The following is a 21647-nucleotide window of genomic DNA, read 5'->3' on the forward strand; positions in this document are numbered from 1 at the left end:
GCGTGCGTGCTAAATATAGAACACGCTGCTGAGGATTATCTGTGGTCATGCCTTCTCTTTATTTTCTCTTCACAGATGAGATGGTAAAACTGCAGTTTTTTCGGGGGGGAGCTACACAGTGGCATCTGAGTTGCAGGCTATCTTGAGGAAGAAAAAAAAAAGAATAAAAGCATATCTTGTCTGTTTTTACAAGAAACAATATCAGCATAACACTGGCAACAAAAGGCAAGCGGAGTTGGGAGTCTGAAAGCACGCCTTGTCGCTTGGAGATGTCAGGATGACGAATGGTGACTACATATGACCGCAGAGGTGTACACTTTTTTTTCCCCCGATATGATGTTGATGTCTCCTTAAATGATTTGCCCACCCCACCCCCACTCCTTTTTTGTATGACATATCATGTAAATGCATGCAAAATAATTACGCAATAGGGTACTCAGAAAAGTCATCTTCTGTTGTTATCCCTTGTGTGGCTTTTGTTTTGCATCCCAAAATGTTTTTTTTATGGTCATCGTGATCTGTATATATGTGTGTGTGTGTATATATATGTGTATATATATATATATATATATATATATATATATATATATATATATATACACACACACACACACACACACACACACACACACAAATATATATATATTCCTCTTGAACATTTGTACAGTATATCATGGTCAATCGATGTTTGATTTTGTGACGACGAGTCCATTTTCAATTGAACTTTTCTCGTGAAGCAAGGGCTTCAGCGACTGGCAGTATTCAAAATGTAAATGGCGAGTGAAAACAGATCATGAATAATCTGTGTTTAACTAACTAAATATCAATGGTATATGTATTACTTTGATTTCCTTTTGAGAGTAACTATAGATTGTCTTGTATATGTTGCAGTATGAGTGTTTAAACAATAGGAAAATCTGTAAAAAAAAAAATATTTTTTTTAACATTTCCTAATTTAATAATTTTTATCTTGTATTTTTTGACTGTATAGCATGGCTATAATCCTATGCAAAAATATATTCATGAATAGATTAAATGGAGGGCAGTTTGTTTTAACCAGTCGAGCTTTAATATCATGGGACCCCCTGGAAGCTGGCATAGCGACATTTACTGCTGTAGCTGCATGACTCCTCCTTTCAATACAATGTACTGATGTGTGTTACGGTGGAAAACGGGCCTGCGTTGATGTGAGAACAGAGGGACCAGAGTATATAGCCACGATTAAACATGAATAAGACCAATATTTTTTTCTGAATAAAAAAAAAAATGTCAAAAATGAACTTAAATTTTGTTAAAGCTGTGTTCATCAACAATCTGAAATGCGCTAAGTACTAATGCGCGACCACAACAATGTCGACGGCAGCGCAAAGCGAGCGAACACCTACGTAGCGAACGGCGTGGGAAAAACAGCAAACACAAAAGCGCAGCGCTGCCTTGACCTCTTCTCTGCCTTCACTTGTCAATGATGATTCATTCTTCAAGTATTTTCCTCAGCTCGACCTCCACCTGCTCCACCAAAGCAGGGAAGCTGGGATCCAGCAGACAAACGCGCACGAAGGTGTCGAGGTCTTCAGGTTCTGAAGACGCGTGACGGTAAAACCCGGGCAGCATCAGAGGCTTCTCTCCCAAGAGGTTCTGTTGAAATTCAATAGCTCGTATCAGTCGCCATAACAGGTCATCAAAGCCCCGTTATCGAGTAGAATCCACCAAATGCTCATCAAAGTTCTGACACCATCCTTTCCCTACATGAGATGGTGTCGGCAAAAGAAGGGTCACAGTGTAGTGGAGCCCATTTGAGGGGATTCTCTCAATGGAATCGGTTCATTGGCTGACAAACAGTTGTCAAAGCCTTCATGTTTAAAGTTTTCTCATTATTTTTTTGGTTTAAGACCCCTAAAATACAATCATTTTCAATTAGTGCTCAGGTGCTAAATACTGTATATCTCAGGTTAGTAATTCACACTTCACCAAGTATTAGATCTAAATGCTGAAGCTGAAAATACACCACAGGCAAGGTCTTGCCTCACTTGTACAACATTACATGAGAAAATAACATGAAAAGAGCAGGCAACATCTGAACTAATTAAGGTTCAAGTTTCCATACTGTACATATTTTGAGAAAATGAACTTATTTTAACATTACATGTATTTCAAATTTTCTGCTGAAGTCGATTCGTGAATGCTGGGGGCAAAAACATTTCAAAGGCAGCTTGCTATCAAATAAAGATCAAAACTTTTGAATTATGTCATTGCCATTTGCTTTTTCTGTGTACAAAGGGGAAAAAAACCATTAAAATCCCTAGCCTGATTTTTGTAAGGAAAAAAGCTATTAGTTGGCAAATAGTTTGCTGAGGATAACTTGTCAAATACCTGGGCAAGGCGCTTTATAGACAGCGATCCCTGGACAACCTCCGGTTCGGCTTCGGCTGCCTCACCCTGCTGTGGACACGTCTTTCCACACAAAACAAAATGAGAAAGATGTGACCAGATTCAGCACGACGCCGCAGAGCGTTCAATCAATTGGTGTCATGACTAATAGAAAAGTATCCCGCCCTTCCCTCCCCTCTTCAAAGTTCTTTCACCTTCACTTGGAACTCTTTTGGTGTGTTTGTTCACCAAAAGGTCACATTCCACCCTGTTGGCAGGGGGCACACCTTTATGTCTCATCCCCTCATGTCAGCTTGGGGAGGTCAATATTAGTAATGAGGTCATTTTAATATATAGCGTATACAGCGTGGCCGATAGACTGAGTGAGTCAACAACATGCTGCATTAGTGCCTCAAAGTACCCCAAGCTGGTGCTGTTGCAATGTGACCTCTAAAGATGACAGTATTGTAAATAGCACCATCTAGTGTCCCAGTCTATGAACCTGCCCTAGTTGACTCAATCCTGATTAATCAACTGTCACATAATTGTCTCAGAATCACGACATGGTAATATGCAGTTTTCCTTCAGTAATTTACTTTTCAAAAAATTATTACATTATTAAAATTAGTTGAAAATTCAATCGTCACAGAATAGATATTTTCCTGGGGTGAAGAAAAGAAAAATAGCCACCATACACAGTTTCCTCTCTCCATGAGCCGTCACCTTATTGTGGTGGTGGAGGGGTTTGTGTGTCTTGATGATCCTAGGAGCTCAGTTGTTTGGACCTTCACACCCATGACCGCGTCAACCATGTCAAACAGATCCTCGGTGAGGGTCCAGAGAAAGCATCGCTTTAAGACCCCTATGATGAATAAAATTATTGGATGTAGGTTTCCTTTGCTGGATGCGGGTCCGGGCCCCACTATGAAGCCAGGTTTGAAGCTTGGACTTGAAGGCGAGCGCCTGTTGGCTGGACCTGCACTCAGGCACAACCTGAAAAGGTAAGATGGATCCCTCTTCCAATGAGCTTATCACCTGTGTGAGGGGCCATAAGGGTGCACTGCGGTGGACCTTGGGGATATGATCCCAGGCTACAGAATCTGGCTCTAGGGGATGTGGAATCTCACCCCTCTGACAAAGAAGAAGCCCGAGCTGGTCTATGAGGTTGAGAAATTCCAACTGGATATAGTCAGGCTCACAACTACACACGTGGCCTGGACTCTGGTACCAGTCCTCTTGGGAAGTTTTAGACTCTCTCCCACTCTAGAGTTGCATACGGTGAGAGGCGCTGAGCAGGTGTGGGTATACTTACTGCTGCCCGGCTCGGCGCCTCTACATCGGGGTTAACCCTGGTAGATGAGATAGAAGGTAGAGGATGAGATGAGGTAGGCTCACTCCGTCTTTGGGTGGGGGGGGGATAGGTGCTGACTGTAGTTTGTGCCTACGCACCAAACAGTTGTTCAGAGTACCCACCCCACCATTTTTGGAATCCTTCCTAAGGGGTGCTGGAAAGCATTTCCACTGTGGACTCCGTTGTTCTGCTCAGGGACTTCAATGCTCACGTGACACGGAGACCTGGAAGGGTGTGATTGTGAGGTATGCCCACCCCCCCAACATTTCCCCGGTCAGAACCCGAGTGGTGTTCTGTTATTGGACACCTGTGCTCACTATGGATTGCCCATGATGAACACCATGTTCAAGCATAAGGGTGTCCACATGTGCACTTGGCACCAAGACACCCTAGGTCACCATTTGATGATCAACTTTTTGATCGTCATCAGATTTGCACCTCTAAATCTGAGACCATGGTCCTCAGTCGGAAAAGGGTGCAAAGCACTCTCCAGGTCAGGGATGAGATCCTGCCCAAGTGGAGGAGGTCAAATATGTTGGGGTCTTGTTCAGAAGTGAGGGAAGGACGGAACTAGAGATTGACAGGCATATCTGCAGATTAGTATCTGCAGTAATGTGTACTATGTATCGGTCTGTTGTGGTGAAGAAGAAGCTGAGCTGAAAGACGAAGCTCTCTTTTTACTGGTCAAGATACATTCCTACCCTCACATATGGTCATGAGCTGTGGGTCATGACCGAAAGAACAAGATCCTGGATACAAGCATCCAAAAAGAGTTTCCTCCGCAGGGTGTCCGGGCTCTCCCTTAGAGATAGAGTGAGAAGCTCGGTCTTCCGGGAGAGTCTCAGAGTAGAGCCGCTGGTGCTCTGTATTGGGAGGAGCCCGATGAGGTGGTTCGGGAATCTGTTTAGGATGCCTCCTGGACGCCTCGCTGATGAGGTGTTCTGGTCATGTCCCACCGAGAGGAGACCCCAAGGACACCTCAGGACATGCAGTAGAGACTAGGTCTCTTGCCTTGCTTGGGAACGCTTTGGGATCCCTTTGGAAGAGATGGAAGACGTGACTTTGGAGAGGGAAGTCCGGGCTTCCCTGCTTGGATTACCGCCCCCACGACAGAACCTCAGATAAGCGGTAGTAAATGGATGGATGGATGGATACCAAGTTTCCGAGAAGCAAGCAGACTCACTAAAAGCGGTAAAAACAATGTTGGCATCCAAATATCTTTTTGCATTAGCATGTGTCTCAGTGTCATGACATTACATTATTATTGTTGAAATTACCATCCATTAGTCATGTGGATGCCTGATTAGAAGTGTATGCCTTAATGAGTAGCTTTCAAACTGGTGGACGCGACTTTTCAGCACAATGCCGGTTTACAATTCTCTGCGACTGCCAACCAGTTCACGTTGTGCCTCCTGCCCGAAGTTAGCTGCGATAGACTCCAGCACTCCCACGACCCTTGTAAGAATGAACGGCTTAGATAATGGATGGGCCCATCCCACCCGCTTCAAAATTTTCAGAAATTTTCTTTAAATTAAAAGTACCTCAGAATCTTTGTGGTACTGTCTCGATATGAAATAATGAGCCATTGTATTTAAAATTTTGTGATACAGACTTATATGCTATACGCAGCAACACCGCTTTGCCAGGCTGCTAGAGCCAGAGTACATGGGTACGAGAATATAAACGCACCTTATTGGACGTGTAGCCCATGTGACTGCATGGGTAGGTCACAACACAATACACTTGATTGGCTGACTTGCCCACATGTCCAAAAATCCCGCATTGGGAGAGATGCAGAAACCCTGAGTCTCTCCCAAGGCAAGAGCATGGCTGCTATTGCGGTCTGAGCAAAGCGTCGCAATTGATTGACCATAACTCCCATGTTGTTCGCGAAAGCCTAATAAGTCCCAGCTGACACTGACTCACAAGCTTGAATCAGCTGCTAGTGGACCCTCACTTCACAATGCTTCATACCGGCTTCGCCCTCGGATTCACACCTATGGACAATTTAGAGTCCACCTACCATACATTTTGTTGGGATGTGGGAGGCAACCAGAGTACCCGAAGTAAACCCACGGAGAAGAAGCAAGCTCTACACAGGCAGAGTGAGATTTGAAAAACGATCCTCAGAGCTATGAAGAATACGTGCTAACCAGTTGCCCACGGTGCTCCCTAAACTAAGGCTTCTTATGCCTTAAAGAGTGCTCCTGTGTTTATTGTATGGCCACTTTAATTTGTGTACTCAAGCAAAGATATCACTGTTACTAGGCAGTATACAATATTTAATGTTGCAAATAAAAAAAATCTAAAGTAAGGTAAGTAAAAAACAATTATTGAACAGATCATTTCCCAATTGTTTTGTTCATGTGAGCATATATTATTGCTGCGCAAATAATACTGTATTAATATCACGGTAATTATTGTAATGTGAAATTATTATTGCAATAAAAACCAAACTGTTACATATATAGTAGACATCATAAGATCACAATTGTTAATCAGATTTGCTTGTTCTTTGGTAATGTATGTAAAGTACTGTATAACTGTGGCACACACTAGTGTTATTTTTACACTGTGGCGTTACAGAGATATTTTCCACATCCCACTTGATCATTGGTCCAAAAAACATCTTTCAAGTCTTGAATTTATCCAGAAATGCAAGAAATTCTAAAGGGTTCACCATACTTTTTCCTGCCATTGTAATTGAGCTCAATTTGAAGTTTTGTTCTGAAAGTTAACCAAATCACATGGAACTGATTGTGTCCAGTATTAGCAGTATCACCGTACAATTACTCCCAAAATTAGATTTAATTTTAAATCAAATAAATTGAAAAATGGGTCACCTGTGTCGCCGGTGCAGGGACGTCAGTGGGGGGCTGATTATTTGGTGGCAGAGCATCATCATCAACAATGTTGACAGGCAGATACTCCCTGAGTCGTTCTGCGGCACTCGAGCACTCTTTGATGGCCTGCGCCTTGTTCCTGCCGTCAAACTGCATCCTGATCACGCGGCCTGATCCCTGAGGACACACGTTCAATCTCGCTGCTGTCACTCCCAGCCGAGACGTGAATAATCTCTTTGTTATTTGTTTGTCGCCTTTTTGAAATCAGCATCTCATTAAAAGGCAAACAAGGATGTTTCACTCGTTTTTTTTGAAAACATCAGAACCCCAAAAATGTCATGGTCAATAACTTGACGGAAGCCACAGTCAAATTAGTTTACCTTTACAGTATTGCGAAGCAGCAGGTTTTCTGATTTCTGGTGGATTTTGAGAACGTCGCCGGCACCAATCAATGGAATCGTCTCCTGTAACATTACATGTGGAAAATTCATATTCAACTGAAGAAAACAAACATAATGTCATGACACTGTTTCATTTACGTGTTCTGACCAAGTAATTACTGTTACTTAAGTCCGTCAGCAGGGGTCTCTATTTTCTCAGTTACTTTTGAAGACATTTTAGCGTCGTTTATTTTTGCAGGTACATTTATTTTGAAGGACAATACACTGTGGGCACCGATGTGGGCCTCGTGATGAGCACAAGCACCTCTGCCGCACAGATCTAAGGTTTGGATTTGAATCTCATCTTATAGGGTCCAGGTCACCTGGACAGAAGAAAAATGGATAGAAAATGGATGGATGATGGAATATTTTGCCTTAGAAGAAAATGTCAACAATTTGTAGTGAACCAAACTCATTCAAAACTGTTGAGTACAAAATTGAAAGGGCAACTATACACAGAGACAGACACTGGCATTTGACAAAATTTTCCTTAAGGAGCTATGGGAAAAATGAACGATCGATTAATAAATGTTTTTATTTAATGTTCTGAACTAATATATTGATGCCAGCTTATTCCATTTTCTATAGAGTTTGCCCTCTTTAGAATCAATAGTGAACTGGTTTTGAGCGAATGATGGATTTATCACCATCCAATCGCATGACATCAATGGTGCTGATCTGAACAATGATTCCCTGACGAGTTGCTGTATTTATCTATTTAACTAGCTGTGACTACAAACTGCATGTTCTCTTGGGTTGCGAACAATAAAGTGATGTGACCAAAAGGCTCTTTGTAAAGGCAATTGACCTGACTGCATCTGTAGCAGACTTCGTTATCAATACAAATCCACCAGGAACGCTTACATATACATCGATTGTCTAACCCTTGTAGGGCTGTGGACCAGATAGCATGAGGCTCGGAATCGGTTGCCTGAAGCTTGATGGTTTTCATCTCTTAAAACAAGTGCAAGATGTCTCACGCTGTGCTCCGTAAATAACGGTATGTTCGCAACCAACACAGCAATGGTTGATACTAGTGAAACAACTAGTTTAACCACATTTCTCCACTCCTCTGTCACTATTTTAACATCAAATAGCTTTTCCGTGGTTAAGCTACTTTCCTGTTCACAGCGATACCAAAATAGCATTCCCAGAGGAGTTGTAAGCATTAAATCCAACGTCAGGTTATATACCGTATCACAAGTCCGCCGTCAACCCTCGGGCCGGCGGTGAAATTTGCGCCGCTGATTGTAAACATGCAGAGAATATGGCAAAGATAAGTATATTTCAGCAATTCCCTTGGGCTATAAATAAGCAAAGTAATGTTTCTTCTCGAATCTATGCAGCCACTTACTGTATATATTGCAGTGTTGGCACTGTGCAACCCTAAAAAGAAAATTCTGGGAGGACACACAGCCGGGTATGTCCCGAATCTGACACAAGAAGCACCAGTTGAACGAACCTATTCATTGTAATTTTAAGGTTCAAAAAGTCAGTCAGCACTCATCGGGTAGCAAGAAAAAAGCAGTGCATGTGCATGTCTCATCTTGAATCGCACAGTGTGCAAGACACCCAGCCGACGGTTCTTTCAATATTGTTTGTACAGTTCATAAAAAGAAAATTTTCAAAATACATTGTTCAATTGTTGTGATTTCTTGTTCAATCCAATCCCATCAGAACATATTTTGGACATATCTATCAATTTCTTTCACTCAAGAGGTGTCTTTCCTCTTGACCACCGCCATTGTGTTCACTTGGCCCCATAAACTGCCTCATATACAACGAGCATTTTCATTCAATCAACAGACGCCTGTCAAATTTTCCACCACGCTTGCAAAAGTCGGATTGGTAAATGAACGAGCATGGATTCTGGCACGGGTTACGGTCAAAATATTGCAGAAAAATGGAAAAAAATACATTTTTTAATCTATGCAATTTAAAAAGTCTGAATTCTGCCTATAAACGGAAAAATCACATCTGAGGTGGAGTTTGCATGTTCCATTATTCCTGCATTCCAAAACAATAATCTTAGGTTAATTTATTCATCACAAATATCCATACAAGGGAATTTTTGTATGAATCTTTGTTTTGTCTGTGTGCTCTACATTTGGGTGATGTCCACCCACATCTTGCCCAATATCAAAATACTGTAGATGGATAGACGCGTTAGGACACCATTTATCAAGTAAGATCCACAAATTTGTAATGACCATTTAATCAATGAATCCTTATGCTCAGTAAGAAGTAAACTTTTTCCCTTTTGTAAAGTTCCACCGCTTTGATTTTATTCTGCTCACGACATGTCTACATCCGGCCTCTGAAGGCCTTAACTAATGTCACAGTATTCTTTCAAATACAGAGAATTCCATTTCACAGCATCTTTTCCCACGTAGCCTTATCGTGTGGCCTGTAGGCCCTCCTAAGATGATGCTGTTTCAAACTTTCCTGAACCCTTACAGCACCAGTCTATAACAGAGCCCGCTATCATCCTGGCCAAAATATATAGCAGTGTAACTTGAATATCTGGTTGACTAGCGCACACACAATATCTGTGACTCAAGACATTGATGATTTTGTTTGCTGTGTACAAGGCAATAAGCTATTTTGAAAACCGAAACACAATGCTCAAAGACTTAGAGCGGAACCTCTGAGGTCTGAACGTTAGACTCAGAATGCTAGAAAAAAAGTTATAGTCATTAATTAGGTTACAAATTAATTTATAACCTTTTGCTTGATATGATAGAGAATACTCAGTACACAGTAAACAAGTACACTATATACAGGAAAATGAACAAGTCATTTAAATAGACATTGCTCCATCTTGTGATCGGATCGGTGATTGGTTATCGTTTTTTGAAACTCGTTGATCGGTAATTGGCCCCAATAATCCTGATGGTGTAAAGCCTAGAATATTCACTAACAATTCCATAGTAAAACATATAGGTAGATATAATATAATAACGCTCTCAGACATACAAATATTCTTGCTAATCTGAGTTTTATTTTCAAAGGTTCTTGGATGATTTTCTTCTTCTACTCATTTTTACCTTACAGTCAAGCTATACCTCCATCCATGCATCGTGCCGAACTGCCTCTAACAGGCCAATGAAAACATCTGGTTGCAGTTCCTGGTAGGGACGATTTTAGTGTAACAGCCCAAACTATTTAGATTTGTTGCTTGCCAGTATTTACTGATATCGTTAAATGACTATATCATGTAAAAATGTATGGTCAATGTGTTATTTTGTAAAGACAGTGATCAATAGTTAAAGTGGTGTCATCTTTAGTAGCGTATCATTAGCAGATATAGCAAAATGTTTAACAATATAGCCAATTATTTCCACTTGTTGTCCGACTATCTTATAAGCCTTGCACATAGTCCACACATTCCGTAGGTGGTACAAAGTGTGGATTATATCATTCTCGCCTACTAGGATCGATAAAAGGGAAACATTTGGAAATTTTGTGAAAAATTTCAAGGAGTTGTTAACATTGCAACTGGTTCTCGACAGGAACCAATTCTTGATTCCCATCCCTAACTGTGATACTACAACATTTTTGCTCAAGGTTATCATACCATCACAATCTGATCGGCCCACGTCTACTTCTTCTTCTTCTTCTTCTTCTTTTCCTTTCGGCTTGTCCCGTTAGGGGTCGCCACAGCGTGTCATCTTTTGCCATCTTAGCCTATCTCCTGCATCTTCCTCTCGAACCCCAACTGCCCTCATGTCTTCCCTCACCACATCCATAAACCTTCTCTTTGGTCTTCCTCTCGCCCTTTTGCCTGGGAGCTCCATCCTCAGCATCCTTCTACCAATATACTCACTCTCTCGCCTCTGAACATGTCCAAACCATCGAAGTCTGCTCTCTCGAATCTTGTCTCCAAAACATCCAGCTTTGGCCGTCCCTCGAATGAGCTCATTTCTAATCCTATCCAACCTGGTCACTCCGAGTGAGAACCTCAACATCTTCATTTCTGCCACCTCCAGTTCAGCTTCCTGTTGTTTCTTCAGTGCCACCGTCTCTAATCCGTACATCATGGCCGGCCTCACCACTGTTTTGTAAACTTTGCCCTTCATCCTAGCAGACACTCTTCTGTCACATACACAACCAGACACCTTTCGCCAGCTGTTCCAACCTGCTTGGACCCGTTTCTTCACTTCCTGACCACACTCTCCATTGCTCTGTATTGTTGACCCCAAGTATTTGAAGTCGTCCACCCTCGCTATCTCTTCTCCCTGTAGCCTCACTCTTCCCCCTCTACTTTTCTCATTCACCGCACATATATTCTGTTTTACTTCGGCTAATCTTCATTCCTCTCCTTTCCAGTGCATGTCTCCATCTTTCCAATTGTTCCTCTGCGTGCTCCCTGCTTTCACTGCATATGACAATATCATCTGCGAACATCATGGTCCAAGGGGATTCCAGTCTAACCTCATCTGTCAGCCTATCCATTACCACTGCAAACAGGAAGGGGCTCAGAGCTGATCCCTGATGCAGTCCCACCTCAACCTTAAATTCCTCTGTCACACCTAAGGCACACCTCACCATTGTTCTGCTGCCATCATACATGTCCTGTACTATTTTAACATACTTCTCTGCCACACCAGACTTACGCATGCAGTACCACAGTTCCTCTCTTGGTACTCTGTCATAGGCTTTCTCGAGATCCACAAAGACACAATGTAGCTCCTTCTGACCTTCTCTGTACTTTTCCACGAGCATCCTCAAGGCAAATAATGCATCTGTGGTACTCTTTCTAGGCATGAAACCATACTGTTGCTCGCAGATACTTACTTCTGTCCTGAGTCTAGCCTCCACTACTCTTTCCCATAACTTCATTGTGTGGCTCATCAACTTTATTCCTCTATAGTTCCCACAGCTCTGAACATCCCCTTTGTTCTTAAAAATGGGAACTAGAACACTTTTCCTCCATTCTTCAGGCATCTTTTCGCCCGCTAGTATTCTGTTGAATAAGTTGGTCAAAAACTCCACAGCCATCTCTCATCTCTCCAAATTGCTTCCATACCTCTACCGGTATGTCATCAGGACCAACTGCCTTTCCATTTTTCATCCTTTGTAGTGCCTTTCTGACTTCCCCCTTAGTAATCATTTCCACTTCCTGGTCCTTCACTCTTGCCTCTTCAACTCTTCCTTCTCTCTCATTTTCTTCATTCATCAACTTCTCAAAGTATTCTTTCCATCTATTTAGTACACTACCGGCACCAGTCAACACATTTCCATCTCTATCCTTAATCACCCTTACCTGCTGCACATCCTTCCCATCTCTATCCCTCTGTCTGGCCAACCTGTAGAGATCCTTTTCTCCTTCTTTCGTGTCCAACCTGGTGTACATGTCTTCATATGCCTCTTGTTTAGCCTTTGCCACCTCTACCTTTGCCCTACGTCGCATCTCGATGTACTCTCTTTCGCCTCTCCTCAGTCCTCTCAGTATCCCACTTCTTTTTCGCTAATCTCTTTCCTTGTATGACTCCCTGTATTTTGGGGTTCCACCACCAAGTCTCCTTCTCCCCTTTCCTACCAGATGACACACCAAGTACTCTCCCTGCCTGTCTCTCTGATCACCTTGGCTGTCGTCGTCCAGTCTTCCGGGAGCTTCGGTTGTCCATCGAGAGCCTGTCTCACCTCTTTCCGGAAGGCCGCACGACATTCTTCCTTTCTCTTTCTCACTTCCCCACATGGTTCTCTGCTCTACCTTTGTCTTCTTAATCTTCCTACCCACCACCAGAATCATCCTACATACTACCATCCTATGCTGTCGAGCTACACTCTCCCCTACCACTACTTTACAGTCAGTAACCTCCTTCAGATTACATCGTCTGCACAAAATATAATCTACCTGCGTGGTTCTACCTCCGTTCTTGTAGGTCACTATATGTTCCTCCCTCTTCTGGAAATAAGTGTTCACTACAGCCATCTCCATCCTTTTTGCAAAGTCCACCACCATCTGCCCTTCAAAGTTCCTTTCCTGGATGCCGTACTTACCCATCACTTCTTCATCGCCCCTGTTTCCTTTACCAATATGTCCATTACAATCTGCACCAATCACAACTCTCTCGCTGTCTGGGATGCTCAGAACTACTTCATCTAGTTCCTTCCAGAATTTCTCTTTCAACTCTAGGTCACATCCTACCTGTGGTGCATAGCCGCTAACCACATTATACATAACACCCTCAATTTCAAATTTTAGTCTCATCACTCGATCTGATACTCTTTTTACCTCCAAGACATTCTTAGCCAGCTCTTCCTTTAAAATAACCCCTACTCCATTTCTCTTCCCATCTACTACTCCGTGGTAGAATAATTTAAACCCTGCTCCCAAACTTCTAGCCTTACTACCTTTCCACCTGCTCTCTTGGATGCACAGAATATCAACCTTTCTCCTAATCATCATGTCAACCAACTCCTGTGCTTTTCCTGTCATAGTCCCAACATTCAAAGTCCCTACATTCAGTTGTAGGCTCTGTGCATTCCTCTTTTTCTTCTGACGCTGGATCCGGTTTCCTCCTCTTCTTTGTCTTCGACCCACAGTAGCTGAATTTCCACCGACGCCCTGTAGGTTAGCAGTGCCGGGGGCGGGCGTTGTTAACCCGGGCAACGACCGATCCGGTATGGGATTCTTTAGATGAACGCTCATATTTGTTTGGCACAGTTTTTACGCCGGATGCCCTTCCTGACGCAACCCTCTGCATTTATCCGGGCTTGGGACCGGCCTACAGATTGCACTGGTTTGTGCCCCCATAGGGCTGCATTCGGCCCACGTCTACTTGGACCGAAATAAATGAAAATCATAATTGTTAACAAATACATTGATACCAAAAATAGTCACCATTAATGACAAACTATAATATTGATATTATTGTATGCTCTTGCTGTAATTTAGTTGCAGATGATTAACTCGCATATCTATGGGCTCCTCATTTGGAAACCGGCATCACTGGCACTGTTATTAAATGTTGCAATCTATAATGCAGGGAGTCTACAGTATAATAACAAGTGTGACACACTATAAATTGCCAGCATTGGGAGCATGACATTTGCAGCTGCAGTTAAGCCATAATTTATTTTATGAATTACAGAGCAGCGAGTGGAGGTATGTGGAAGGAGCTGGATGAACGAAGACGGTCCAGAGTCCAAGTGCGCATGTCGAACATTGGAATTAGTTGCTGCATTGCACCATATCTAAAGCATCAATTTTAGTATGGTGATGTCGACCTATTCAGGAGACCGAGATTAGTGACCAAAGAAGTGATGAGTGGTCGGAAACTTTCATCCCGTTTTTTTTTCCTCATCACTGCTAACTGGCTCTGGGAGTTCTCCCGCAGGTTGCAGGAGGGATTTAAGACTCTCTCGTCCCTCCTGACACCGCTCCAATCTTAAAACAATTTAACAAACCAAACAAACAAAGCCCGAAAGTGATTATAACCTTCTTTAGTGAAATGTGTTATTGGTGGCATAACAAGCAAGTGGTCTGAAAATGTATGTCGGTTTGCACAAGGTGATTACATAATAGGAGTACAAACAAAACCATTTCACATGCTTGTTAGTTACATTGAGGGCTTATTACGATATCACCATTTTGAACTCCCCAAACAATAGTTATTAGAGCTCCCTCATGTGGTTGGCTATGAAAGCGTATTGCATTAAAAAAATCCCTTTTTTGGAGTCATTTTTCGAGGGCTTTGTTTTTTGGAATATTTTTTTCTGTTTTTCTGAGTAATCCCCCCTCCTGTTTTTCTGACAGTTTTTTGTTTTCCATCTATTTTCTGACTATTTTTTTTTTTTATCTAGAGACATCAAACTAATGCGAGAACCTGTGAACTGCGGACACCACTAATGACAGATTACCGCTCGCACACCTTCAAGATGACCTTACTGGTTAAAATAAGGTAAGTCAGACTAAAACAATATTATTTCAAGTATTACACAATGTGTGTTGCTAATGAAGTAATTTACCTTAATAGTGGGTAATAGGTACTAGTAGCACCTGTCCTGTAGTTAAGCGTTCTGATCTTTGTTTCTGTGGCAACAGTCACAATTGCAGTATGTATCTATACAGATGAGTTTGTTTATTTTGTTGTTTTTGGTTTGTTGTGTGGAAAGCATCAACTGTTCTAAAATCCTATTGTATGTACATTTCCTTCCGTGTTTCAGAAAGTTACTCAGACATAGCTCAGTATGACAACGCGTTACTGTTTACGAAAAAAATCCATGCATGTTCAATACACAACAGTTACACACACAAAAAGTAATTACTTTTGCACAACAAAGCTTCACACCTGGAATTATGAGGGAAAACTTTAAGGTTACTACAAAATGTTGCACGATATATAAAAAAAAATATTGTCATCCAAATAATGGGATGTGCAATGTGAATATAGCAAAGATAAATAAATAAATTAACACTTTTATATGGTACTGCTTTGTTCCATGCGTGTGGGATTTATACTTTGGCTTATTCACGCATTGCCATCCACCCCCTCTTGATAATGGTTTCCTACTAGCTAAAGTCGGGACATTTGTATTACCGTTTAAACAACAGGCAAGTTGAGCCTGCATTTTGAACTTCAGACAGAAATCCACAAACATTTTCATCCATTCTCGTCTTTGTTCCCGTCCCTTTCCTGTTGGCAAAACTCACACGTCTCGTCATCAGGTTTTGTCTTCAAAAAGGCATGCTTTGCTCTTCGCCATCACATTATAGTCATGAAATAAGGACCCACAACAAAATAATTTCGTCAATGTCATCTTTGACAAAAACAACACTTATGCACAAGCGTGTAAAGTAACAGCAACAACATAGAAACTTACCAAGCATTCCTGTCCCTGCAAGACCATGAAATATCCAGAGTCCAAGATCATTCCAATAATTTCAGGCTCATTCTTCTTTGCTTCAAATATCTAGTGAGGTTTAAGAAGATGCAGTTTTAAAGGGGACATGTAATGAAAAATTTCCTCTTTAATCACTTCTATAAAAATAATGCAGGTCTACAAGGGGACAGGCCAGTGCAAACCGTAGGTAAGCCCTGATACCTGCAGAGGATTTCATCATTAAGCGAATTTGGCATAACATTTTTATAAACATTAATCAACGTTCATGCTAAGCCTTTCATAAAAGATTGGTGGTTGTTCGGGTTAAAAACTGCCACCTGTGCGATAAACCTAGAGGGTTGTGGTGGAATTTCAGTTAGTATGGCTCGAAGACAAAGGGAAGGAGCATGTCTATAGGCTGAAAGTCAAACTAAAAGTAGACTTTGAATCTTGAAATGTTCACAGAAAAAGCTAAGGAGTTGGTTGACACAATTAGGAAAAACGTATAACATTGTGTGTCCAGGAGAGAAGGTTGAAATTCAATCAGGCCATAAACTTGGGAACAGGGTTTGAATTATTTTACCATGGCATTGATAGAACAGAGAAATGGATTGGAGATTATCTTGATTGAAGAGTTTGCTTTAGAATAGGGGTCGGGAACCTATGGCTCGCGAGCTATACTTGGCGTTTTTGGTAGTTGCATATGGCTCGCAGAGCCCTCGTAACGACATACTGTACATGTGATTTCTGTCGTGCGGGTAGAGACCGTTGGTGCTAGTGGGATTGCCGTAGTTTAGTGTGGTAGGGAACGCAAATGACGCACAGGCAGTTAGTCCTAGTGGAGTTGCCGTAGTTTAATGTGGCAGTCAATGTGCACAGGCGCAGAAGGGTCGACGAACGCCGATCGTGACGGTACAACTAATTATGGAAATGCTTTTGACAAAGGTCACTCAAAAAAAAAAAAAAAAAAGACGAGGACTACCGAGGTTTTCAACAAAAATGGACAGCCTTCGTGGAGAGAGAGGGTTCTGCTGTGTGTCTAAATTCAAAGATGGGGGGCATGCCAAAGCATTCGTACTTGATGCTGCCAATAAACATTTTGACAACATCGAATAAAGACAAGATAATCAAATGGATAAAAGATATGGCTTTGTCGGCAAGAATCGTTTACCATCGTACCAGCATGATAGCAAATCAAATTGAATTACGTTCACAATTAACGAGTGGAAGTCTCAATGCCTGCATGAAGCTTAATCTAAAGCCAAAAGTAAAACAGTGCAGCACCAGAAGTCGCATTAATGGTAAGACGTCCTTTTGTCATCATTGGTTAGCAACAGCGTAACAATATTTAAAATAATTCTGAGACTCTAAAATTTTCGTCTAACATAAATGTGCAAATACACCTGTGCTTGGTTTTTAAAATACTGTATGGCTCTTTTGAAATTACAATTTAAAATATTTGGCCTTTATGGCTCTCTCAATCGAAAAGGTTCCCGACCCCTGCTTTAGAATGTCAATGAGGTGAAAAGTGTCAGATCAGGTGATGTGTCTTAAGATTGAAATCAAGGGTGTTACGTTTCATGCGTTTCAAAGATTACGCTCCAAGTTTTGCCCTGGGGCATAACTACATTTCCATACATTTGACATAGTCAAATGTATGAAAATGTAGCGAACCCTTTTTTTCAGAAGCCAACCTAAAAGAGCAAAAGCAGACGAAGGTAGACCACATCTTTTGCTTATGATTTCCTCTGAAGGAGACGACAAACTAGTGGTCGAGCAGAGCATTGCAAAATGGCAATTGGATGTTGATATGTAACATTACTATGGTGGTGAGGATGTTGATTAAAAAAAATTAAAGAGAAAAAATCTGAATAGGTGAATCCGCAGGAGCCGAAGTGCGAGTATGCGGGGTCCTCTGTTTTAGCTCTGAGGGTGTTGAAAAAGCACAGACAAGGTCAGAAGGAGGCGTATAGTATCTTTGTAGCTCTAGAGGAGAAACATTAAGAGACATGCTACTTCCAGCACACGCCATTTTTGTTTGTTGTTTAAAGCTTGCTGGTTTAGTGAGCTCGGCAGCAACATTGTAGTTATGCATGCAAAATTCCTGGATGATTTCAATTTAGTACCAGCGATCATATACTAAATCATTTTAGATATTGACTGATTTTGGTGTTGTAGGCGTATTTAGGAGAAAATATTAATGACTGTCACAAGGAGCAGCTGATGCCAGCATCCCCATTAGCTTGTGATGTAACACTTTCCCTAATAATCACAACTCTTTTGATCAAAAAATGTAATCTCAATTATTAATCACAAATATTTCTCATATGAGGGAAAATGCGTTATTTTTACTGCACTTACTTTTGAGCAAACAATATGTAACAGTTTCCAGTTCAGTTCCAGGTATGTTTGCAATTTTATATCATTTAAAGGCAGGACACGGTCACCACAGGATGTATTATGTTTTATTGATTACACAGGAGAGTCACAACAACCTTATTTTGCCGAATGTCAGTGATCTTTTAGAGACACTTTTATAAACACATCTGGCAACAGTATTTCCTTGAAGACAGCATCTAAGTGTTTTAATCTCTTAATATGATCAGCGGTTAACTTACTTTCACACTGATAATTATTTGTATTATTTCTTGAGGGGAAGATTTGTTGCAAAAATCTATAAAAATCAGAGTTTAAGTGTAATCACAGGTAATTGAGGCCAACATCATCTCATACACATGTCAGCATGTTGATACTTTGCCTCCCACAGCGGGGGGATCATGTCAGTAAATAATTGGACGAGTATCCACTGTCTCATTTTTTTCAGGTCCCGCCATTATGATGCATTTTGGCCTCGCTGACACCCTGTGGTAGCTTGCCAAGAAGTTGAGTAAAAACACAGCGATTGTCATTGTTCCTGTGACAGCTACGAGAGGATAAAAAATCTTATGAGACGAGGCAGCATATACGCTATATTTAATGGACACATTACGTCATATGTGACAAAACTGTCAGTATTCATTCAGCCAATTAATTTGTTGGGCGATTACTCATGTAGTCATACACTGATTTATAAATTTATTTATGAATAAGTATTGATGTAACCTTTTAAATGGCATGCAGTTTAAATCCATATCTATTTGAATATAAAATCATCTTTCATGTAAATCAAAAGTCTTGACAACCATCCAAAATATCAAGTCAGCTTCTGAATGGCTTGAGAAAAAAATAAATGAAAGTTTTGGAATGGCCCAGTCAGAGTAAGGACTTCAATCCCATTGAACCGCTGTGGCATGACCCAAAATAAGATGTTCGAGCTCAAAAACCCTCGACTCTTGCTGAATTAACTGCAAGGAAGAGTGTGCCAAAATATGTCTACAGTGCTGTGAAACACTGATTGGCGGGTATACAAAACACTTAATTTCATCTGTTGCTGCTTTCAGGGCAATTGCTTTTTCACACAGGGTCAGGTATTTTTGAATATATTTTTTCCCCCCAAATGTTAAAAAAAAGATCTGCATTCCATGTTTACTTGGGTTATCATGGTCCGATATTTGCAATTGTTTCTTCTTCTTTTTCTTTCGGCTTGTCGCTTTAGAGGTTGCCACAGCGCGTCATCTTTTTCCATCTAAGCCTATCTCTTGCATCTTCTTCTCTAACACGTACTGTCCTCATGTCCTCGCTCACAACATCCATCAACATTTTCTTTGGTCTTCCACTCGCTCTTTTGCCTGGCAGCTCCATCCTCAGCACCCTTCTACCAATATAATCACTCTCTCGCCTCTGAACATTTCCAAACCATCGAAGTCTGCTCTCTCTAACCTTGTCTCCAAAACATCCAACTTTGGCTGTCCCTCTAATGAGCTCATTTCTAATCCTATCAAACCTGGTCACTCCGAGCGAGAACCTCAACATCTTCATTTCTGCTACCTCCAGCTCTGCTTCCTGTTGTTTCTTCAGTGCCACCGTCTCTAATCCGTACACCATGGCTGGCCTCACCGCTGTTTTATAAACTTTGCCCTTCATCCTGGTGGAGACTCTTGTGTCACATAGAACACCAGACACCTTCCGCCAACTGTTCCATTCCGCTTGGACCCGTTTCTTCACTTCTTTACCACACTCTCCATTGCGCTGTATTGTTGACCCCAAGTATTTGAAGTCATCCACCCTCGCTATTTTTTCTCCCTGGAGCTTCACTCTTCTTCTGCCGCCCCTCTCATTCACGCACATATATTCTGTTTTACTTCGGCTAGTCTTCATTCCTCTCCTTTCTTGTGCGTACTTCCATCTTTCTAATTGTTCTTCCGTATGCTCCCTGCTTTCACTGCAGATCACAATTAGAATTGTTTGAGGAATTTAAATATTAAATTGGCGAAACTGCAAATAAATAATTTGACATGGGGTACATATGTTTTCACAGCGCTGTAGAAAACGTCCTGTTTTAATCACTTATAAATTTCTCTATTGAAAAAGTACACACTTTACTATTCTCTGACAATATTTCCTCAAATTATAGTTGACAAACCTCCCTCATAAATACCAGATAAGAAGATATTTTTTTTCAAATTCATATTATAAATTTTAACAATTTATGGAGTGGTTATTAATTCTCCACTCTTAATTAGTTTTTTCAAAGCATGTTTAAGTGCCGAATTAAACCACATCACACCACTTGACCATGATCTGCAAACTATGTTTTGTGCTAGCTTAGCCATTATTTAGTAAATATATGGTTTTATAATTATTATAAGTGGAAAAATAATGTATAAGCATATTATCATAAGCAAACAAAACTAGGAGTAACTCGTATCTAAAACTCACGCTAGCAAAGCAGTATAGTAGGTATATTAATTAGCATTGATAGCATACATAGCATATATATTTACCTTCCAGGATTCTCTCTCAGCGATTTTACCGGAGGCTGGAATAAGTCTTCCATAACGTCTCAACTTCCACGTCCCACTGGTGGCCATTTGAATAAACTTTGTAACGTTATTATTCCAAATACTGGATTCAGTTTGCTACAGTTAACAAAAAGTGAAAAGTATGCGGCTTGACTAACAAGTGTGCGTAGTGGACGTGCGTAGTATGTCTGTGTCGGTGTGAATAAAGTTTTGATTTAAAAAAAAAAAGGCACGTTCGTGGGACAGTTTTTACAGAACCATACATTTTACTGTTGATTTATATTTATAGACTCGAGGTCCAGCATAGACTAAACACACAATAAAACGCGTTATTAAAGTTGTTTTGATTGAGTTCAAACGTATGCTTTTACCGTGCTTAGATATATTCACACTTTGCTTACATGAGTTGAGCTAATATGTAAAATTCATTTTTATACTTTATTACAGCCATAGTAGGATTTTTAGTTTTGTTTTTATACAGAAGTTGCTGATATTTAATAGTGACAAGGGACATAAAATCGTGGCATAAAAAGGCTTTTCTTTTTTAGGAAAATGTGCCTCTAATTGTATATAATCTTGCACAATGTCATAAAATCACGTTCGATTTCAGGTCGGCGAGCGCTGGAATAATTTAAAGTGTATAGATTTTACATTTTCTTTGTGAAATATACTTACATACTACCTCTGAGTTTTGGTAATGTGTTGTACTGTGAGATTTCCCCAGTTTAAAACACTGTATGCACCTGAGTTTAATGTTTGGGAAGCACTGCTTTTGTAAGGTTAAAGTGTTAAAGAATGAATTAACTTGTAAATGATTTGGGGGAATCAACTCGCGGACTCTAATTGTGCCCCTCCTCGGGAAGGTATCCCATCCCTATACATCCCGCTGTATTTCCATTATAACCTTGACCTG

At 41.0% G+C, this 21647-nt stretch overlaps 2 protein-coding genes across 3 annotated transcripts in view; one reads left to right on the plus strand and one right to left on the minus strand.

Moving 5' to 3' along the window:
• Nucleotides 1-169, plus strand: part of nptnb (neuroplastin b) — a 40808-nt gene extending 40639 nt beyond the window's left edge. For both annotated transcript variants that reach the window (XM_061814608.1, XM_061814609.1), the window contains one exon: nt 76-169. In XM_061814608.1, coding sequence (XP_061670592.1) covers nt 76-146 — 71 coding nt within the window. In that variant the 3' untranslated portion in view covers nt 147-169. The remainder of the gene's footprint in view (nt 1-75) is intronic.
• rec114 (REC114 meiotic recombination protein) lies at nt 34-20943 on the minus strand. Its single transcript, XM_061814615.1, has 6 exons — nt 20717-20943; nt 15834-15923; nt 6942-7025; nt 6562-6738; nt 2371-2451; nt 34-1635 (listed from the first exon to the last, which is right to left on the minus strand). The coding sequence occupies exons 1-6, from the start codon at nt 20801-20803 to the stop codon at nt 1471-1473; spliced, it is 684 nt and encodes a 227-aa protein (XP_061670599.1). The 5' UTR covers nt 20804-20943; the 3' UTR covers nt 34-1470.
• Nucleotides 20944-21647: the final 704 nt, after the last annotated feature.

Source organism: Syngnathoides biaculeatus, chromosome 3 (assembly GCF_019802595.1).
Source record: "Syngnathoides biaculeatus isolate LvHL_M chromosome 3, ASM1980259v1, whole genome shotgun sequence".
Taxonomy (NCBI): Eukaryota; Metazoa; Chordata; class Actinopteri; order Syngnathiformes; family Syngnathidae; genus Syngnathoides; species Syngnathoides biaculeatus.